The 21,946-nt window shown below is 48.0% G+C and overlaps 2 protein-coding genes across 2 annotated transcripts; both read right to left on the bottom strand.

Annotated features, from left to right (window-relative positions):
- Positions 1–144: 144 nt before the first annotated feature.
- On the bottom strand, positions 145–11,400 carry IL17RE (interleukin 17 receptor E). Its single transcript, XM_047097474.1, has 16 exons — positions 11,224–11,400; positions 10,865–10,880; positions 10,170–10,292; positions 9,441–9,538; positions 9,034–9,217; positions 8,800–8,939; positions 7,869–7,937; positions 6,903–6,969; positions 5,493–5,668; positions 5,360–5,407; positions 5,232–5,277; positions 4,913–5,061; positions 3,100–3,168; positions 2,552–2,603; positions 2,370–2,468; positions 145–1,859 (listed from the first exon to the last, which is right to left on the bottom strand). Exons 1-16 carry the CDS (start codon positions 11,350–11,352, stop codon positions 1,264–1,266), a joined length of 2,061 nt encoding a protein of 686 aa, XP_046953430.1. The 5' UTR covers positions 11,353–11,400; the 3' UTR covers positions 145–1,263.
- Positions 11,401–17,146: 5,746 nt separating this feature from the next.
- On the bottom strand, positions 17,147–19,933 carry JAGN1 (jagunal homolog 1). Its single transcript, XM_047097103.1, has 2 exons — positions 19,715–19,933; positions 17,147–18,089 (listed from the first exon to the last, which is right to left on the bottom strand). Exons 1-2 carry the CDS (start codon positions 19,801–19,803, stop codon positions 17,627–17,629), a joined length of 552 nt encoding a protein of 183 aa, XP_046953059.1. The 5' UTR covers positions 19,804–19,933; the 3' UTR covers positions 17,147–17,626.
- Positions 19,934–21,946: the final 2,013 nt, after the last annotated feature.

Here is a 21,946-nt window from a genome sequence, read left to right as displayed (position 1 = left end):
AGCTGGCTGTTCCCGCCCCGCCCTGTCCCTCCCACCAACACCAGGCCTAGGAGCCAGCAGCCTTGGACTGGGGTGGTGGCCTCACCTCCTTCTTTCCCTCTCCTCCTCCTCCTCCCCCTCCTCCTCCCCCTCCTCCTCCTCCTCTGACACCTAGCTGGGAGGGGCCCCTGAAGAGTCACAGCTGAGTAAGGGAGCTCTTACTCACCCTGGGAGTCCCTAAGGAAGAGGGCCTGGGCAATCTTAGGGCATTTCCACTTGCCACGTGAATCTGGGATTTTGGTGCCTATTGAATCTCCTCATACTGGGCACTCCAGGTCCCTTCTCACGTACTCCCTGGGACTAAGTGACCCTTTGTGGGACAGGAGCTCTAAAGGCAGGGACAAAGAGCACCAGAAAGTGGGCTTTTCACCACTTCCTGGCCTCTGCTCAAGTGTGGTATGGAGGAAAGGAACTCAGAGCCAGGCAGACAGGGGGCCCCATTTGTGCTGTTGTCATGGGCTGGCTACATGACAAATGGACCTTCCTGAACCTGTTCACAGTGAGAATTTCCAGGTCCTCCTTTGCCTTTTCAGAGGCATTGCTTGTGAGAATGTGAAATATGTGGTTGTAGGTGTGGACACGCAGGGTTTGGGCCCACAAACTGATGCATAACAACCCCCAGGCAGGGCTGTGCTGACCCTCCCTCCAACTCAGCATCCTGAGCACAGTAGAGAAGCACATTGTGTCTCTTAGCTTATCCATTATATTCACCTTTATTTATTTTTCTTGATCTTAGTCACACCTGTGTCCTGGCCACTCAAGGCTGAAACCTCTTTCCCTGATCAGGCTCTCTCTCTCCCTCCACCCTCCTCTGGGCTGGGCTCCAGTCTGGGAAAGCAGTATCCTGGCTCAGAAAGGGCTTTTCTCCCACCCCCTGAAGTCACCCCTCGCTCAGAACTGCCATAGCTCCTGCCTCCTCTACCCCTGTCCCACAACCTCTCCAGCCTGGACTGGTTCATGTGCAAAATATTCTTTCCGGAATTTTGAAGAGAAGTGGGAAGATTCCCCCACCCCCACAGGACTGGGGTCGGTGGAGCCCTCAGTAAAGACCAACTCTCCCTGCTGGTTCTGAAAGGGTAATCCTAAGGAAGAAGCCAGGCACACGTGGGGAAGGGGCTGGGACAGTGAGGGAGGTGCTCTGCTCCCAGGTTGGCAGACAGCGTAAGGATTTTTGGCCAGTAGTCCCGAGGTGGCACCCCAAAGATTCAAGGGTAGAAGGCTCATTCAGGGGTTCCAGCCAGTACCCCTACGCCTGTCTCTGCTCAGCCTCAGTTGGCAAAATTTGGCGGCCTCCCGTTCCAGCCGTCGGCACAGCTCCAGGCGACCCTGCAGGCACGGACGAGCCCCGAGGCGGCCCCAGCTGGCGGCTTCGGTGGAAGGTAGCGCATCTAACGCCTGCAGCAGCCGCGGCAGGTCGCGCAGCAGGCGGTAGCGTGGCAGGGCGCGCAGTGGCGGGGGAATGTCGCCCTTGGCGCAGAGGCGACTGAAGTAAGCGAGCAGCAGCAGCGGGCGCGGGGCCGCGCGGAGCAGGGCGCGCAGGGGCGCTGCGCCGGAATCCGGACCACCGGCCAGACTGGGGTCGGCACTGCTCCACAGCAGCAGCACGGTGCCCTGCTCCTGCGCCACGCGCGCCCGCGCCGCCCACAGCCACGGCAGCGGGCCCACGCGCGCTACGCGCGTAGCCTCCCACAGGTCCACGATCACGTCGCACCCGCCGCCCAGCGCTGCCCGAAGCAGTTCAGCCAGTGCTCCCACCAGGCGCAGCTGCGCCTCTGACTCCGCCGCGTGCAGCAGCAACACCGGCCGCGCGTGGCTCGGGCCTGGGGGCGGGAGCAGATGAACAAGGTGGGGGGGGGGTAAGAGACACCCCAGCACTTCCCCTCCCCCACTCGCCGCCTTGGGGCTACATCATAGGGTGCCTAGGAACTAGTATGATGTAGGAACCTAGTTCCTTATCTACGCTGTGGATGGGTACCCAAGGCAACTTTAGCCTATACTGTGCCTTTGGGCTAATAAGATGAAAGCTCCCTAGAAGGGGCCAAGTCTAGGTGCCAGGTTTGGCAGGTGCAGAGCAAGCTGGATTTCCGCCCCAATAGTCTCGTGCGCAGAGACTCTTAACAGTAACCACCTGCAGAGGGACCTTTGTTCTGCCTTAACCATTCCTGACCACTAGGGGGCCTGAGGCTCCCCACCCTGGGTAGCAGAGAGCTTGGTGCAGCAGCACGGACCTGACTATCCGAGAAGGGAGTCTAAGCAGGGGAAGGGTGGGGGGCAACCAGCCTAGACGTTGTGCAGATCTGAATCCTCAGGTTACCCCCGAGTGTGCTTACCTGACAGTGGGCGCCGGCGAGTGAGGACCAGAACAATGCCCGAGAGGGTGGTGAGTGCCAGCAGTGCCAGGATCAAGAGCCCCAGGTGTCTATGAGAGACTGAGTCAAGCAGCGTGAGGCCAAGCCAGGGTCCTCAGTGCCCATCCTCCTTCTTACCCCACCCCACTCTCCCAAGAACTTACCATCCGGACACAAAAGATGCTTCCAGGAAAACTGAACATCTGACCTCCACACCTGAAGGCACAGAGCCCCCCCATCCCTGTAAGCCAGGGTGGCCCCTCCTCCCAGGGGAAGTTGAATGGGGACAGAAGGGGAGTTCCCCTGGATAGGGAATTTCTCCAGCACAGGGTGTGTTTGGTCCAGCCCTGGCTGGGCACACAACAGGTCAAGAGTGGCAAACTCAAAAAATAAACTCAAAGTTGGCCAGGGTGTCCATGAGGACCTGGAGGGCACAGGCCCTGAATGAAGTAATCAGATGCCACTGAGCTCAAGCCCATTGTCACCATGCCTGAATGTGGACACAGTACCAGGTTTTCTGATTTTCGAGGAGAAGCCAGAAATCAGCCTTTTAAAATATGAACTCTCCAATATTTAAATGGTGGCAACTAATTCCAATTTCAAACACCATGTTGGCCAAACCAAACATTTTTGCAGACTGGATTTGCCCCATGTGCCCCCTGAAGAGTAGATGCTAAGGGGGAATGTGCAGAGTGAGGGTAAGATTCCTTACCAGGACACAGCTCCCTGGCTTCAGGAAGGGAATGATAAGGTCTAGCGTCACTGGGCTTGACCCCTGAGTCTGTGGGAACAAAGAACAGAATGACTATCCCCATAGAGTCACATCTGGCTCTGTCCAGTCTGAGTCTTAGCCCATGCTCTTCCTCCTTTGTACTCCCCTCTACCCCCACCCAAATCCTACCCAGGCTTAAGGCCAAGTGCCACTGCTGACAAAAAAGTCTTCCCCCTGCTTCATTCTCAGATCCTGCTGTGATCATTCCTGGATCTGAACCACTGAACAGATACATATTAATCAGGCGATCAGGCATTCATCAACAAACATACTATGGGTGCCTACTCTGTGTCAAGCCCTGAGGAAAGAAGACACAGATGTCATCTCTGTCCTCCAGCAGCTCACAAACCAAGGAGGCTAATTATACCCTGCCTCCCTTCTCTGTCCCACATGTCTGAGGGGATGGCTTGTCCATGGGAAAGAACCTAAGTTGTGAAGTCAGAAGACCACAATTTTAAAAAGTGAGGCTTAACTCTTGCCTTTGTGGTTCCTAGCTGTGTGATCTTTGCATGGAGATAGGTTACCTCTCTCCCTGACCCTCAGTTTCTTCATTTATATATGAGGACTAGTAATCTTTATTTTACCAGGTTATTGAGAGCATCACATGTGAGTGTGCATGTGAACACCCTCTATCTTCCACAGTGTAGTGTGTATTCATTTAGTACTGAACTCCTTAGGGGCAGAGACTGTGTAAAATACTTTTCTTGTAGCTCCCAGAGTCTAATACAGGGTAGATACAGAGAAGGGATGTAATAAATACATGTTAAACTGGACAGAATTGATTGCCATCTGTTTACAGGCAGGGTATGGCTCCACCCTACATTCTGGGTGCTGGTTAGGGAGTTGACCAGAGTCTCCATCTTTTGGAAACTCTCTCCACCTCCAACCCCTGTACCACCTCTGTCCTAGACCCCATTCGCCAGCCAGATGTCAGCAGATGCTGACACAGTGACTCTCAAACCACGGCTGAACTCAGTGAAGGTGCTCTTTCCCCAGCTCACAGAGAGAGATGAGTCCATGGCTTTAGCACTCAATCTTAGGTTATCCCATGTGACTTTGTCTTAAATCTTAAGCATGGCTTGGTGTTAAATCTTAAACATTTGCTACCATCTGTCTGCCTGGGAGCCCTCATAGAATACAAAACAAGTAACCAAGCTGCAAGTGAGCATTTAAGAAAGAATTGGAAAAAGCTGACCATGCTTAGTCAGATTGGTGCTATGGTTTGGGGGATATATTTTATTATGGTTTTTATTTTAGATCCTCAGAAGAAAGTCTGCTAGTCAAACTGTTCTCAGTTCACATAATAGAGTTAAATCTGTCAGTGGTTTACAGTATTCTGCAAAAAGGACTTTAGCTTCCAGGGACTCTGTCTCCCAAGACAGTCAGGGAACTTCTGCCAAGTGCCTTGTGGAGGCAAGCAGGAACACAGGGGAAGAGGACAGGGGTTTCCAGAGAGGGCATTGGTATAAAATGTGGCAGCAGATTGACCAGGTCAGAAGACAGCTGGATGTAAGAGGGTCAGCCTCTTGCCTCTGCTTATTCCCTGGAAGTTCAGAAACTAAATGGATTAGACACTGCCCCATTAAAGACCCTGCTGACTGGCAGAGAAACCAGCCAACAAAGGCTGATCAAGTAAACAAATAATCACATGATGTAAGTCAGAGATTTGCTTGCCTCCACCTGCTGTGCTCCTAGCAACACGACCTTGGGTGGGGGTGGGGGTGGGGGACAAACCCTGGCTACTAGGCCATACCTGGCTAATGCTATACACAGGGGGCACCAAGCTGTCCTGCCCCAAGCCTGGATGGCTCCAGGCAGCACTGAAGGTGGCGTGCATCCTCGAGGAGAAGTGAAGGACCAGCTGCTGGGCCTGGGTATCCATGCTCACATTCCAGGATGGGGCTGCCAGGGTGGGAAAGAGCATAATACAAGACATTCTGTTTGTAGGAAGTGGTAGGAGCTGGGTTGTGGTTGATAGAGAAGTCAGGGCAGGGCTAGAGTCTGGCTTGGTCACAGTTGGGTAAGGGTTAAGTGGTGGAAGGGGGTCCCAAAAGGGTCATTTATTGGCTCACCAGTCCCGCGGGGGCATTCAACGTGGCTGCTATTTCCAAAAGAGAACTGAGAAATCCAAGAATGGCAAGTCAGCAAGCTCTAGGCACCACCCATACCCTTCCCCATCCCCTGTCACCCATGCTTGTACCTTGAAGCAGAGCTGGGGGTGCAAGTCTACTCCCTCCAAAACATACCACTGTGGTAGGAGAAGGGAGTTAGTCAGGGAGCAGAGCCCTGGGCCCCAGCCCTGCCCACTCAAGTCCTGGGCAGGCCTGTCTCACCCCCTGTGACTCTCGAGCCGTGGCATTGGGGAGGTCTTCACAGAGGGTATGCCAGCCCTGCCTCTGGCAGAGGGAGGCCTCCAGCTTCAGTGGGCAGCGGAGTGTTAGAGCCATGACCATCTGACTGTGCTGGCTGTAGTCAGTAAAGTACACTGACTTCCAGAAGTCCGAGCCATCTGGGTAGGCGGCAGGCAGGGGCAGAGAGTGAGGCCTGGGGAGGCCTAGGCCCTGCTTCAGCTTCAGCCTCACTTTGCACCCCAATCCCCAGAGCTGCAGGGGATGACTTTTTGAAGACAGCCAGCAGAGTTGCTGGAATGTCTAGGTACCCAATAAATGAGCACGCCTTCTCCAGACCTTTTATGACCTTTTCTACTTAAACTGTCTCCTCTCCTTCCTGTGCCTCCATTCTGGCCAGCTCCCTGCTGCTACCCAAACTCAAAATCCATATATTTTTGCTTAGGTTCCTCTTAGAACCAGGAATGTTCCCCTCCCTATTCTCCTTTTGAAATCCTGCCCACAGATTTCCTTTTGACATCCTGCCCATGGGGATCCTGCTTGGGTGAGCATCAGTTGGTTGAGCATCCAACTTTGGCTCAGTTGTGGTCTCATGGTTTGTGAGTTCAAGCCCTACATTCAGCTCTCTGCTGTCAGCATGGAGACTGCTTCGAATCCTCTGTCTCCCTCTCTCTTTGCACCTCCCCCACTTGTTCTCTCTTTCTCTATTAAAAATAAATAAACATTAAAAAAAATAAAATCCTTCCCATTTTCTGAGCCCACCTCAGGTGTCATCTTCTATAAGAGACCTTCTCTGCTCAGACAGCCTGCATGGGATTCTCCCTTTCCTGAGTTCATGATCTACAGCCTAATCCTTAATTATAACAATGGCTTGGACTGTAGGCTGCTTTGTGCTTCTCATTTATTATGTTTCAGGGTCCTGTCTCTTTAACTTGGGGATAATAACATATATACAGCATTTTAGACATCACCAACCACTTTCACATAAATATTGAATTCAAGATTCATTTCCTCAACAGTTGGAAAGTAAGGCAGGGAAGGTATCACTACTTTACTGACGAAGAAACTGAGACTCAGAGAATAAGTGGTATGTGACCCCAAGATTTCTGGTCCATCCTCTTAGGACACCACCTGCTGGGTCTCATATTTCTGAACCTCTCACAGTGCCTAGTACAATGTTCAATACTGATATATTGGCAGGCTGATTGGTAGATGTGATAGCCCTTTTCCCCCACCAACTCCATGGAAAGTGCCTGCATGGCTTCTGGGGCTTCCTCCACAGCATAGGTACAAAGTGTATGTGTGTGTGTGTGTGTGTGTGTGTGTGTGTGTGTGTGTGTGTAAGAGAGAGAGAGAGGCTGTGAATACACAAGAGTGCATATGTACAGCACTTACAGGCTTCAGGCCAGTTCTGGAAGGGGCATTTTTTGCACCTCACAGTGTCCTCTTGCAGGTAGGATGCCTGCGGGGACAGGGGAGAGCAGTCAGGGAAGGTCATAGGAATGGCTTTTCCTGTGTCACTCATATCTGAAACTCATTCTGGCTTGACCCTTCCCTGATGCAAGCTGCCTGAGCTGGCAGAGCATGGATGAGGGGAAGCAGGGCAGCGTATGGGCAAGGGTAAGTGGTGTGTGACCAGAGTACAGGAGCAAGACCAGGAAGTATGGGGCTGGGGTTGAGTCCTCTTCTCCCTGGAGAGCAGAACCTATCCTCCCCAGAAGAGGAGAGGTCCATGTTCCTCCACTTTTGGCTTCCCTGGCTTCTGCCCTCAGTGATTCCCAAGGTGTCCGGTGCACTGTGTGGACCCCTTCCCCTGGACTGCCCAAACACCCTGGCTGTTGCTTTCTGCCTCAGGTACCTGCCTGAACCTTCCCTTTTGTCTCCTCCTGGTTAACAAGGTCCCCTGAGTTTTCTGTTTAGTTCAAATAAATCTTAACGCCAGGCACCTCAGCTTCATAAGGATTGGAGAGCTGCTATGGAGAGCTTATGGGGACAAGACTTTTGGAGCCACATGAAACCTTGCAGTGGCCACATGTGCCTCCACTGTGACTCTTCAGAACACACAGCGAAGGCAACTGTGTATTCTGTCTCTGTGGGATGAGGCCAGTCTGAACCAGGGAAAGCTGGGTTTGGGTAGGACTAAGTTGGAATCACCCCCCAAAATGTCCCATGTTCAGCAGGACACTTCCATCTCTGACCCAGTGTGTGGCTCACAGTCAGGTTGGTAGCAGTCTTCCCAAGCATCTCATCAATACCCAGTCTTTTTAAGGCCTGACTTACTGGAGATATGCTTGACCAACTGTGCCTCTAGGAGTCCTAGGATTGGAGCCATGGACAACCCATACATTTTCCTCTGCTCACCTCTATGCACAGACACGGCAGAAAGAATTCATAAGGCAGGTCTACAGCATGGCCCCCAGACACAATTTTCTGTTGACAAAGCAGCAAAAGGAGTGAAGAGGTGCCTGCTGAAAGAGTTTAGGCACCCTGGACAAGGGCAGCAGGAAGCTGGGACCTTGGCCAACACCCCCCACTTTTCCTCTTATAGGAGAGTTATTTCTTTCACCAAGAAACTTCCTCCCAGGGAGGAGGAAGGTCCCTGCTCTGTAGTCTATTTGCTCTGGGTATCTCAATATATGGAGTGGGGAAAGGGAGGAAATAGGGAAAGGATTATACATTTCTGGAGACCCTACTCTATGCCAGGTAGGTGCTAGAAGCATTAACTCGATTAATTAAATGCCAGCATCTAAAATGATCTTTGTTTTTATAAATGAAGAGAGCTGAGGGAATCAGAGGTATAGCCTCATTCCCTGCAAATGATACCAAGTGCATACAAGGGCATCCACAACAACTGGGGGTTCAAGTGGGGTATCAGGGCCCAGGTTGAGTGAATGGGGAACAACTCATTCTCTGAGGCGCAGCAACAAAAGGAAGGAGATGGAAGGGTACCAAGACAGATGTGACCACTTCCTGGCGGGGGGGGGGGGTATTGAAAAGCCTTCTTAGTGCAACCTGAATCTCATTAACGGTCTTCTCACTGGGGATAAATGCCATATTCATTTCTCTGCTAGGCGTTCATGGCTGCTCCAGGTGTCTCTGTCTGCCCTTTCCCGTCTGCATTTTCTGTCTAATCCAAAGAAGGCTTAATGCTAGGCACTTCAGAAATGTAGTAAGGTCATAAACGATTACTGTCCCTCTCTGGGCCTCAGTCTCCCCATGTATACAACAGAGAGGTCCTTTTTGCTGCAGTGCTGTGTGATCTGGTTTTTCAAAGGGAGACAACACTCCAAACCTGGGCCTCGAAGGGACTGCTCAGCTCCTCGCATTCTAGTGCCCACTGGTGACAAAGACGCACGCTGACCTCGGGTCCCGGGGGAATGGTCACTCGAATAGCCCGTGCCTCAGGCAACAATTCAAAGGAGAACTCGGGCCCTGGGGAGAAGGAGAACTGGTAGTCTTGTCTCTTGGCCTTAGCGCAGTCACCATTACTTGGCTGCACCCATCTCTGGTCATACCCCATGCCTACCTCCATGCCTTTGTGAGCTGGGTCTGGGGAGACCTTCCATTGCCTTTGCATATGAAGGTTGGGTCCTTTTAGAGCGTGATCCCTTGTGAGAGATGTCTGGGAAGGGGACAGCAATGTGATGACCCTTCTCAGACAGGCAACAGCTATTCAGCAGCTTCCTCTGTAGGCAGAGAACAGGGTTGGCCTTAGGCCAGGAATCGGGCTTCTATTACTGCTTCTGGAACCTGGGGTACCACAGGCAAGTTGCTCAACCTTTAGACCTCAGTTTCCCTAACTGTGTAACAGACAGAATAGTCTACTTCATCACCATGTTCTCTATCTCTCATGTGGCTAGAGAACAAAATGAAAGACCAGAAAGGAAAGGGCTGTGGGGTATAAGGCAGGGCTGGAACTGGCAGGGGGAGTACCTGAGCAGATGCTGGCATCTTGTGTCTCCTACAGAACTGGAACTTGTATGACTTTTTGTATTTCTGCACCAGGAAGTGGATCCAGCCCCCCTGGAGGTCTGCGCAGGAAAGGACACATTGACTGTCCAGCCCTTCACTGCCCCTCCCCTACCTGGAAGTGTGGCCTGATGTTATTTGGAAGTCATTTGAGATCATGGAGGGTAATGATATCAAACTTCTTTAGTCCTAAAAATTATGATATAGTCAAAAAAGGATTAATTCCTTAGGTAGAGAAAAAGCTATATATATGCAAAGATGTCCACTGTAGCATTATTTACAGCAGTGAAAAATTAGAAACTGCCAATTGTTAAACAGTGTCTGGGCATTTAGTATGTGCCAGGCACTAAGCTAGGCAATTAAAATACAGACTTGAATTAAGAAAGATCTTACTTTGTGAATAGAAGGTAATAATAGGAAACTCACAGAACTAAAACACTTTAATGCCAAGAATTGGTACCAGTGGAAAGGAGAAACACCTTCACAAAATGATAAAAGTGAACCCATGAATATCAGTCATGCTATGCTGTTTTAGGATGACCTGTCTCTGTTGAGGTTGACAATAGGACAGACATCTGTTCTAGGATGATAAGTCCCACTTTCCTCAGCCTGCCACACCCCGCCCCCCGCCCCCCGCCAATGCTCCTAATTCCCATCTCCACTGAGAAGGGCCCAAAGGGCTATTTCTCATACCTGAAGGATTTGACATCAGATGCAGGTGCAAATAGCAGGCGGGGAGCCAGAGCTGAGCACACCAGGACTTTAGAGACACAGGAAGGGCCAACTGAGTATGGCAAGGAATATGAGCAGACCTTCCTGGGAAGGATGATAAGAAAATCAAATGATAGGGTCCAAGAAGGTCCCTCTTGCCTCAGACAAGTTGCACTTGAGACTGAGATGTGTGGCTTTGAGCAAGTGACGGATCTCTCTAAGCCTCAGCTTCCTCATTCATAAAGTAGGACTGTTGTCAAGATCAAGTAAGATAATATGTGGGAAAATGATTTGTAAACCAGAATGTACCATAAGATATGAAGGAGTGTTGTATCTCCGACAGGAATGAGGGATCAGTTAAGGGAGAGAGATTATCCTCTGTCTCTCATTTAATCCTCCCCTCAGCCCAGGGGCAACAGTTTTCATGGTACCATCATTTCTACCGCACTGCTCTACCCCTCAGAAATGGAGAGTCAGAGGGACTAAGGGCACTGCTTGCAGCCACATGTGGAGTATGTGGTGGAACTGCAATGCAAATCCAGGCTTGTCTTGATTCTAAACCCCGTGATTTTTCCTTGTTATGCTACTTCCCAATTTGGGAACAAAAATGACTAGCTCATTAGGGATCTGGAACAAAAGGGACAAAGAAGAGAATCAGGGCAGGGAATGAGACTCACCAGTGAGTGCGTCTTCCTGAAGGCACAGGGCCCAGTAAGGGTAAGAAAAGAGAGAAGAATTATTAGTAGAGATTCCCATGGGGGGCATTCTCCCTGAGGTCTTTGGTTCAAATCACCTAATTCTAAGGTCCATAAGCTAATAGCCCATCCACTCTAGCTCTTTTCTTTCTAGCTCAACCCTGCCCAGGCGCTCAGCACACCAGAACCTTGGCTACCCCTTTGAGACCATATAAACGACACACTGGGGCTGTCACCAGGGCAGAGGGGCTTGGGAGGCAGAAGAGGACAGGCCGAAGAGTGGGGACCTTTACCAGCCTGTGGCAGGCAGCTGTCCCCACTGGGCAGTGGGGGTATCTTACCATGTGGGAGGCCAGCAGACAGTGGGTGCTCCAGTGCAGAAGATAGGGGCAGCCAATCCCAGAGGAGGCAGAGAGGCCAATGAGCAGCAGGAGAGGCAGGAGCAGGGCTGCCAGTCTGGGGCTCCCCATGGACTTCCGTGGGGTCAGAGCCCCCAGAACATGGCTGCACAGCCTGAAGGATGGCAGGGACTTGCTGTTCAGTAGCAGAGAGTTCAGGGAGCAGGAGCCCTTGCCTCAGCCTGCCACTGCCCCGCCCTGCCCCAAAGCTCCTCCTCGATCCTAGATCCTAACCAGCCAGCCAGGCCACATTCCTTCCCCTAGCGGAGGGCCGGAGGGACGCTTGCTCGCGCCACCCCCCCACCCCCCCACCCCCCGCCCCCTGCCCCAAATCCTACTGCCCCCACCTGGAGGGCAAGGGGCTCCTGCTCTGGCATAGAAATAACAGGAAAGAGGCCAGCACAGGGTTAGGAGGATGGAGGGCTGTACCTATTTCTTAACCCCTCCTACTGCCGCAACACCCGCCCACTACCGCTCTTGGACTTGGGAGCTTCCTTGGAGACATGCTACATCCCCTCACTTAGAGAATCAATAGAGCTATTAAGCACTGTTCTGCAATGGGGCCTGGAGACAATGGTGACGAAGGCACCACTTAGAGTTGAACCGAACAACAAAAAGTCATTACAGGATGCATATAAATCGCACATGCTCCCATACTCCTCCGGCTCCCTACCTGGGTGACCCTCAGGACTATAGACTAGCTTCCTCTCTCCACCCAGCTCTTCTGGGCAAAGGGCTCCAAGCCAAAGGGACCTCCAGCTTCAAGGATCCTCTAATCAGTACTGCCTGTTCAGGAAGCCCCAGAACTCATAGCTGAGCCCTGGAGCTGAGGGAGCAGGCCCCACACACTGACCTGGTTTTCTGTGGTTTCTGATGCTGACGAGGCTCCAGGCTTTGTGGGGACCCTCCCTATCATCCCACAGCTTCCTCCTGCTCATGGAGCATTTGAACTGCTTTAGTCCTCATTTTGGTGACACACATAGAAAGCAAGTTTGGGGCACACCTACAGGGTTAAGTCATCTTGAGATTGTAGCCTGACTATAACCTTCTTTAGGCCAATTCTAAGTCTTCAGGTCCACAGTCTGAAGACCCATTGTACTCATTATCCTAAAAATACCCTCTAACTTTTGAGTTCCTCAGAAGATAAGGACCCTTTCCTATTAGTTAAGTTCTCCAATGCACAGCAGTGGATGTCAAGAAATACGTGCTTTGGGCGTTCCTGGGTAGCTCAGTCAGTTGACTCTTGATTTTGGCTCAGGTCATAGTCTCGCCTTTGTGAGTTCCAGCCCTGTGTCCACAGCCCTGTGTTCCAGCCCACTTTGAGTGCAGAGCCTGCTTGGGATTCTCTCTTTCCCTTTCTCTCTGTCCCTCCCCTGTTTTTTTTTTTTCTCTCTCTCTCTCTCTCTCTCTCTCAAAAATGAATAAACTTAAAGAAAAAGAGAAATAGGTGTTTTGTAGTTGAATAAATATAAATAATACATTTAAGTAGCATTTATCTGCTTCACATTTCACAAGCACTTTCATATTTGATCCTCCTAATCACTTCATGAGAGAGGTAAGTGAGAATTATTCTTTTCATTTCATAAAAAGAGAACATTTCAGGGGCACCTGGGTGGCTCAGTTGGTTAAGCGCCTGACTTCGGCTCAGGTCATGATCTCGCAGTTTGTGGGTTCAAGCCCTGCGTTGGGCTCTGTGCTGACAGCTCAGCGCCTGGAGCCTGTTTCCGATTCTGTGTCTCCCTCTCTCTCTGTCCCTCCCCTGGTCACACTCTGTCTCTCTCTCTCTCAAAAATAAATAAACACTAAAAAGAATTAAAAAAAGAGAGAGAGAGAACACTTCATAAAAAGGAAACAGAAAGAAGAGTGATTTTGTCAAGGTCAAGGTTTCTAGCCCAGGGAGCTCCAATTCTGCCAGCCTCCCACAGTTCATTTCATTTTCTACCATCCTGTAGTCTTTCTTCCTACTGCCTCATCTCCCTCTGCTCCTGGGAACCTAAAAGAGTTTGCATGGCAAGGATCTGTTTTTTGGCCTTGGAGCCCATCACTGCAAAAACAGATTAGTTAAGGGGCACCTGGGTGGCTCAGTCGGTTAAGCATCCAACTTCGGCTCAGGTCATGATCTCACAGTTCAAGAATTTGAGTCCCTTGTTGGGCTCTGTGCTGACATCTCGGAGCCTGGAGCTTGCTTCAGATTCTGTCTCCCTCTCTCTCTGCCCCTCCCCCACTTGTGCCTTCTCAAAAATAAACAACAAAATAATATTTAAACAAAAATAAATTTAAAAATCCGATTAGTTAAGATACGAAGGAAGAAAAATGTGGTCTGGCCATACTAAGGATAGGTTAAGTAGTTTTCCCCCTCAATTTTTACCGAAACCAAAGTGGTTTAGATCTACATAACTAATGCAATTTGCAACGCTAAGGGCATAAAGTAAGAGACTTGGTTCTATTCTAGAATACTTTTCTTTCTTAACCTCATATCTTCTGCTCTGTCACAGTGAAAATATTTCCTTAATTTCTCCCTGACCCTGGCTGAAGTATGGTAGGAGAAGCAGAAAAGAAACAAAAGGACCCACATTCACACATACAAAGGAAAAAAAGAATAGAAAGGGAAGAACACAAGCACCTAGAAAAGGAAAAAGAATAAAGATGAGTAAGAAAGATAGAAGAGAGAAAAGAAGGTGTGTTTTATTTATTGTCTGCTAGTTTGCCTATTGACTGAAGAGTCTGTTCCAAAAATGATTTAAAGTAAAAAGCACAGAAGGTGAGTTCCAACACATCCTGGGAAAGAGTAGGGAATCAGTTCAAGATTTGCTAAACTCTTACTATCAGGCTCTGGGCCATATCTCATTTTATGAGTACTACAAGCCTTGAGGTCAGTCTTATTAAACCATTTTACCGACTGGAAAACACTAGGAAGATTACGTAATTTGCCCAAATACAAAAATGGAGAGCTGGGACTCACCACCCTATCTTTCTGGCTCTTTCTGCCAGAACACACTGCTTGGGGAGATCTGTGGGAAGTCAGAGGGTTTCTGGGCCCTACGGTCCATGGAAATACTAGATTTAGCAATGTGATGTAGTTAGTAGGGTTAACAATGTGAAGGAAGGATTTGGAAACAACAGGTCTTATGACAGTGAATTAGTGGTCAGACTTCCAGATGAGCAGAGATTGTTTGGCAAGTGTCAACACAGGAGTAACTGGCTGGAAATAAGAGGTAGCCAACTAGAGTAAAAGCCAACTGTAGCACAGAGGCCCTGTCCTCTTGCAAGATGGCTGAGCCTGCCTCATCTGTGGTTTGTGTCTGAAGGAGCAGACCCCAGACTTCATGCTCTAATAACCTTTACTTGGGGACCAAGCTAGCAGCTGAGGAAGTCTTGGCAGGCCCATGAACATGCTCAGAGTACACTGTGGGGGCCGTGGACAGCTGTTTTTCTTGAGCCTTACTCTTATATGGACTCTTGTCAGACCATGCAGCAGCACCTCCAGGCTCTTTCTGTAATGGCTGATTCTTAAAGTCTGTTGGGGCAACTGTGCCTACTACCGTTAGGACACCTTGGATAAGAGGGGCCAACCCATTAGACAAATGTAAACCAAGAGTGGACAAGTGTCCCTTCCTCATTTCTGCTGTTCCAGAAGGGATCAACCTCTAGAATTCCAAGGCAAGAAATTATGCCTAACAGAGAGGTAGGGACCCCCAGTGTGAGAAAGGGAAGTTAACAATGCTCTTCAAGGAAAGGGAACTGGATATTTATTAAGCACCTGCTATGTATTTTATTTAATCCTCACAATCCCGGTAGCTACTATGATTCCCACGTGTCAGATCAAAATCAGAGACTCAAGTATCTTGCTCAAGGCAAAAGGTAGAATTCCAACCTAAGTCAATCTAATATCAGAAACTGTTCACTCCACTACACCACACTGCCTTTCTCATGGACCAGATGCTCTCTAAGGGTCCCTCCAACGCCTATATTCTAGATGTACAAACATTAGGGAATTACCATTCCTTACATTTATATACTGTTACATAGTTCACAAAACATCTTCATAATACTTCATTTGTCTTCAAAACAATCCTGTGAAATATGCAGTGTTGATCCTAGCCATAGGACTAGGTGTGCTGGTACTTGAACCCATCTTCCACCATCCAATATAGTGTTGTTTCCATTAACTCAAGATCTCTTTCAAAGGGGATCTTGTTTGCTTTGGGGAATGCTACAACCTTGAGGCAGGAAAAAAAAAGGACTGGAAAAGCAGATTCCCAATAACCCAACAAGCAGAAAACAAAAATAAACCAAATGGCTTTTTCCCCCATTCACAGCCATTTCCATAATAGGTCTTCAAAAGCACTCTAAGACTATAAAATGTCATTCCAATAATCAGAGAAAATTTTAACATTATTTATTTTTGAAAGTTTTCACTTAAAAGTTTTTATTTGCATCCCAATTCTTTGAAAATAAGCAATTTGTGCCTGATGCACATAATTCCATTACCCACACATTTCCATCTGCTTTCCTTCACTCTCCAAATTCTACTCCTGCCGCAGTCTAATTTTTTCCTCTATGCAATACATCCTGACTTCACTCTACAGTAGGTCAAGTTACTTCATTCAACAGAGTACACACTATGTGTCAGGTACTGAGCAAGGGGTGAGGAAAAGACATGTAAACAAGTAATTCTGTCAATAAGAGGTAAAATAAAAATGCCATGTGGATTCAAAGAAAGAACTCTTTACTTCTCAGATTGAAGCAACCAGAAGGCTCCAGAATTACCATATAAACTGAATCTTGAAGGATAGGCAATAAAGGCATATGAAGGTATAAAGGGGACATATTTAAGCAAACTGGGAAAACATGAAAGCAATATGAGGACTCATGAGGTTGCACTGACTGAGAAAGACTGCGTGAGAGTATTGGGAGATAATGCAAGACTGGTACACTGGAATCACATCTTGGGAATGTCAAGAGATGGAAGTATTTTGATTGTTCAAAAAATAATGGCACAATGTAGACTTGATGATGATCTAGAGCTGTGCTCTTGGTGTACTCGCTTGCACCACAGGGATGCAGGAAGAGGTGTGGGTATGAGGTGGAAGACAAGGAGCTAAGTTTGGTACATACTGAGTTTGAGACGACAATCAGAACATGTAGAGAAAAAGCTTTTGCAGAAGTACTACCAGTATCTAAGAGTGAGAGAGTGTATACCTAATATTTATGGAATAAAACAATGAGTTAAAAAGATGACTAGAACTCTGGAGAGGGCAGAGATCTGCCATTAGAGACCTGAACATCATCCAGAAACGATAATAAAGTCAAGTGGACAAGAACAAAGGGACACACATCTTTCCTGCAATAAATATTTACTGTATGTCAGACTTTTAGGTGTGAAAAGAGCCTTTAGTTCACAGGTCTCTTTCCCATTTCCATTTTTAACTTATCTGTTCCATGCCATCAGATCCCGTGCTCATTAGTTGTTTCACATGTATATCATGCTTCACCCAGATTGCAAGCTCCCTTACATGCAGGGATACTTTAAAAATCTTTTGGATGCCATAATATATTATTAGACACATAACTGACGATCTGTTAACAGTGAATGATAAACATGAATATCCAACCAAAAGAACCCATAACCCAAGCAGGATAAATGAGACTGGACCATTTTACAGGTGGAGATTAAATGTACGGCCCATGGTAGTTTCTGGTAATCAGTTGCAGGGCTGCTACTATGACTTATGTTCCCTATGCCCACTTCACTTCTCTATGGCTATTTCCAGGTTTCTCAGGAAACTACCTACCTCCTAGGGCCTAAGGCCACTCAAGCAACATACCTTTCACACTCTGTCAAATCCCAACACAAGGCACAGGGTGGACAAGGCAGTTCTAACTTTATTGAAGTTCTTTTCACTAAAATGCCACAGCCTGCAGGGGGAGCCTCGCAAATGTTTCCTGCCCCACAATCTATAGATTGAAGTAGAATTTGATTTATTCCCTATCTCCTTCAGTCTTGGTGGCTAAGGGGTAATTGATGAAAGTGGAGAGAATGACCAAGAGGCAAGGATGAGGCTCGGTCTTAAAGAAAACCCCAGAAGGGCTTCAACTTCAACAAGTTTGTTCTACAGTTGTTGATCACCCAGTTCCAGCCAACCAGGAATAAGTTAAATATAGTTTTGCCACCTTAGCTGATGGCAACAGGAGGGGCTTTCCAGAACGTGGACTGCGTTTGCACTAGCTGCCAACATCACAGCTGACAAAATCACCAAAGATTTCAGAGCAGCTCCTCTACTTCTCACTCCACTCAATGGGAGGCCCAGGCTTCAACCCCACAGAGCAGTCCATCAGGCAGGCTTCATTTACGCTTCTTCTCCTGTGTGCTGGTGAACCAAGAGTCTAGGAGCTTCTTGCTGTAGTATAACTGCCAGGCATGCACTTGGACTGCCAGCACCAACACCAGGTACATGACAGAGACGGCAGAAAAACCAAAGAGGAAGCGGTAAGCCTTTCCATGGCGGTAGAGCTGCTGTGCAGCAGGGAACATCTCCATGCTGCCATAAATGAGAGGAGCTATGGAAAAGAGCCCCATGCTGATCATGGAGAGCACCAGGTAGCTAATGTTGTTTCGAGGGAAGGAGAAGAGGCCCAAGAGAGAGGGCACAATGCTCAGCAAATACGGATATTCCCACTGATAGGGCATGGCCACCTGGTCATGCGACAATAGCCTCAGGTGTCCCACACTCATCTTGGCAACCAGCAGCAGCCATATGACCAGATGCACGTAGATCAGCTTCTTGATTTCATACTTGAGGGTCACACTGTGGGGTAGAGCAGAGGAAGAAGCACCTTTCATTCAAAATTTTCTGACCACCAACTATATGCCAGGCAACTATAACAGAACACTGGGATACAAACATGAATAAGATACAGCCCCTGCCTGGAGGCTTGGGGAACAGGAACAAAAGAAAAAATAATAGGAAAATGAAGTGGAAGAGGTCTAGTAAATATATATTGCAAGATATATGAGATCACAGGAAGGAGTAATCAGTTCAGCTTAGGATGGGATGTCTGAGAAGGGGCGTGGGAGGAGAGTGATATTTGAGCTCTGAAGGGTGGGTGGAGCTGTACATACCATTAAGAGGTAATAACTTGCAGGCAAAAAGACATTAGCACTGTGTTCCAGGAAAGCAGGTGGTGCAGCAGGAATACTTTGCAGTGGGAAGGGGAGTAGCAGGATATGAAGTTGCAAAGACTATGAGTCACATAAAAGGCAAAAGAGTAACTCAGAGCTGTGTATTTAGAGAGATGATTTTAACTGCACCACAGGAATATAGCCTAGAAGAAGGAGATAATGGCAGTGAGGAAATCAACTCAGGCTGCTCATTATTTCCCCAGCTAGAGTAGATTTTATATCCAAAGGAAGCACACATATTTCTCTTATTCTTCTAATTATCTCAGGTCCTAAATGTGTCCTCTTCACACCCCTGAGGGCAGTTTCTGCTCTGAACAGTCATCAAAACACTGGTTCGGGTTGTGATATCTCTTGGGCAGGGTCCAAGGATTAACAATGAAAGTAGAGTCCAAAAAGCTTGTCATTCTTCAAAACTCTGGAAGGATGTGAAAAACATTCTGGGAGAGTTTGATGGATTTAAGGAAAGAAAATCAATTTTTCCAGGTTTTTATTTTAAAAGTATTCATTATAGAAAATGATAGAAAATGTGGAAAGGTAGGGGTAAAAAAATCAGTCACCTGTAGACTTCGTGCTCCATGAAGGCAGGGACCAATTTTGTCTTTTTTAAAAGAAACTTTTTTATTGAAGGTATAACATGCATACAAAGACCATATCTGTTTTTGCTTATTACTGTATCCTCAGTGCCTAGCACAATGCCTGATGGGTAGAAACTCAATAAAGATTTGTTGAATAAACGAATGTAAAAACACCCCTTACAGGGGAATGTTCATAAAATTCATTCTAGGCAAGTAAACGGTGGACTCTATGGTCCACATTCCCCAAAACGGCCCGAAAAAGAACAGCTACCATGTATTGGACAGACTCTCTACACGAATTACTAGCTCACTAAATTCTTCACCAAAACTTAAATAGATTACTTTTCCTTTCACAGATAAGGAAACTGAAGTTCAATTAAAAATTGGGTGTCCGAGGTCACAGGAGCCAGGGTCGGAAGACTCAGGAGCCTAGAGGGTAGGGACTGGACCCTCCCAAGGCAAAGGGAAGATCATGGGGTGGCGTTTATGGCAGCAGTGGGGCTTCCCGAAATTGGGGACAGGCCCTAGGCCAACATGCGAGGAGGGGACTTGGCAGGTGCGCACTGGCGGGATGGGGGTTGGAAGTAAGACCCCGAGGCCGGCCGGCGTCTCTTCCCAAGCCCTACGGGTTCCGGCTGGAGAGAAGGGCTCCGTGCTTCCAACCTCACTTTCATACCTCATCTGGTAGTGCATGGCGACGCGCTCCCGGTGCTGAAAGTCGCTGCCGTCGGTACCGGCCGCTCGCGGGCCTGCCCGAGATGCCATTATCCCCGCCCCAAATCCCGGAGCCCCTTACACCGACCCTCGCCGCAACTACCGGGCCAAGAACCCTAAACACCCGGTTACCACAGCCTCCACTCGCCACCCTAACAGCCGCGCGGTTCTGTGGGGACAACTTCCGGCTTCTCTGTCTCAGGAGGACCGACTCTGTGGTCACGTCCTCGCGCACGCGCACGCTCTCTGGACCAGGCCCCATCCTGACTTTGCCCTTTTGGAGTGCGGAAGCAGTTAAGCGGCACGGAAGGCATCTTTTTTCCATCTTTCTGCACCGTATCTTCTAGATTATCAAACACGTTCACCTTTTAAACTCTAATATGAGTTTAAGACAGCAATGTCTCCACTTCACAGATGGGGAAATGATACTTTAAAAAGGTTATGAAACTGTCCCCAAAGCACACATCATTGACACATGGATTACTTAATCATTGCAAAGAGAAAATGGTAACTTTATAGTGGAAAAACCTGGGGTGTACCCCTTAACCAAGTAAAGTTAACTTGAACAGTAATAAGACAAACTGACATCCTGTTACGTTGAGAACACAGCATCACTTCTGTGATCTTTCTGGCAAAAATACTTAATCTGAATCTAATCATGAAGAGATGATAGATTAAATTTAAGGATATACTATAAGATAACTAGATTGTATTTTTTAAAATGTGAAGGCTATGAAAGAAAAAGAAAATCGTGTCTTTTTTTAATGTTTATTTTGGAGAGAGCATGAGCGGGGGAGGGGCAGAGAGAGGGGGAGGATCTAAAGCAGGCTCTGTCTTGACAGCAGAGAGCCAGATGCAGGGCTCCATCTCACAAACCATGACATCATGACCTGTGCCAAAGTTGCATGCTTAACAGGCTGAGCCACCCAGATGCTCCAGAAAATTGTGTTTCTTAAATAGTAAGACTTGAAAGTTGAAACGACCACTCAATCCAAGGGCTGCAGAATGGATGAAACAGGCATGAAAACATTTATCTCCTTACACATCTCTAGCAGAGTTCTTGGATGAGCATTGTCAATGAGCAGTAACATTTAGAAAAAAATGTTTGAGAGAGAGTGAGCATGGGGGGGGGGGGGAAGGAGAGAGAGAATCCCAAGCAGTCTCTCACTAACAGAACAGAGCTTGACATAGGGCTTGATCCCTATGACCTAGGCTGAAACCAAGAATCAGAAATCCAACCAATTGGGGCGCCTGGGTGGCGCAGTCGGTTAAGTGTCCGACTTCAGCCAGGTCACGATCTCGCGGTCCGTGAGTTCGAGCCCCGCGTCGGGCTCTGGGCTGATGGCTCGGAGCCTGGAGCCTGTTTCCGATTCTGTGTCTCCCTCTCTCTCTGCCCCTCCCCCGTTCATGCTCTGTCTCTCTCTGTCCCAAAAATAAATAAACGTTGAAAAAAATTAAAAAAAAAAAAAAAAAAGAAATCCAACCAACTGATCAACCCAGGCGCCCTGAGTAGTAATATTTTGAAAGGAATTTTTTTTTCTGAGCAGTAGGTCTCAACCAGCTTAAAATATTCAGTAAAGCACATTACAAACATCCATGTTATCATCCAGGATTTGTTGTTCCATTTATAGAGCACAGTCAATAGATTCAGTATAATTTTTAAGGGTCCTGGAACTTTTGGGGTGGTAAGTGAGCACTGACTTCAACTTAAAGTCACCACCTGCATTAGCCCCTAACAAGAGACGCAGCCTGTCCTTTGAAGCTTTAATGCCAGGCATTGACTTCTCTCCAGCTATAAAAGTCCTAGATGGCATCTTCTTCTAATAGAAAGCTGTTTCATCTACATTGAAAATCTGTTGCTTAGCATAACCACCTTAATTAATTATCTCAACTAGATCTTTTGGATAACTTGCTGCAGCTTCTACCTGCTGTTTTACCTTGCACTTTTATGTTACAGAGATTCCTTAAGCCTCATGGACCAACCTCTGCTAGCTTCACACTTTTCTTCTGAAGCTTCCACACCTGTCTTAGCCTTCATAGAATTGAAGAGAATTATGGCCTTGCTCTCAGTTAGGCTTTGGCTTAAGGAAATGTTGTGGCTGGTTTGATCTTTTATCTAGACTACTAAAACTTTATATCAGTAATAAGCCTGTTTCACTTTCTTATCATTCGTGTGTTCACTGGAGTAGCACTT

The sequence above is a fragment of the Lynx rufus genome, unplaced genomic scaffold (assembly GCF_022079265.1).
Source record: "Lynx rufus isolate CCGP_SWC_20201006 ecotype Redwood Valley unplaced genomic scaffold, mLynRuf1.p SCAF_4, whole genome shotgun sequence".
Classification (NCBI taxonomy): Eukaryota; Metazoa; Chordata; class Mammalia; order Carnivora; family Felidae; genus Lynx; species Lynx rufus.
Note: the sequence above shows the minus strand (reverse complement) of the source record. Positions and strands in the feature narration are given on the sequence as shown.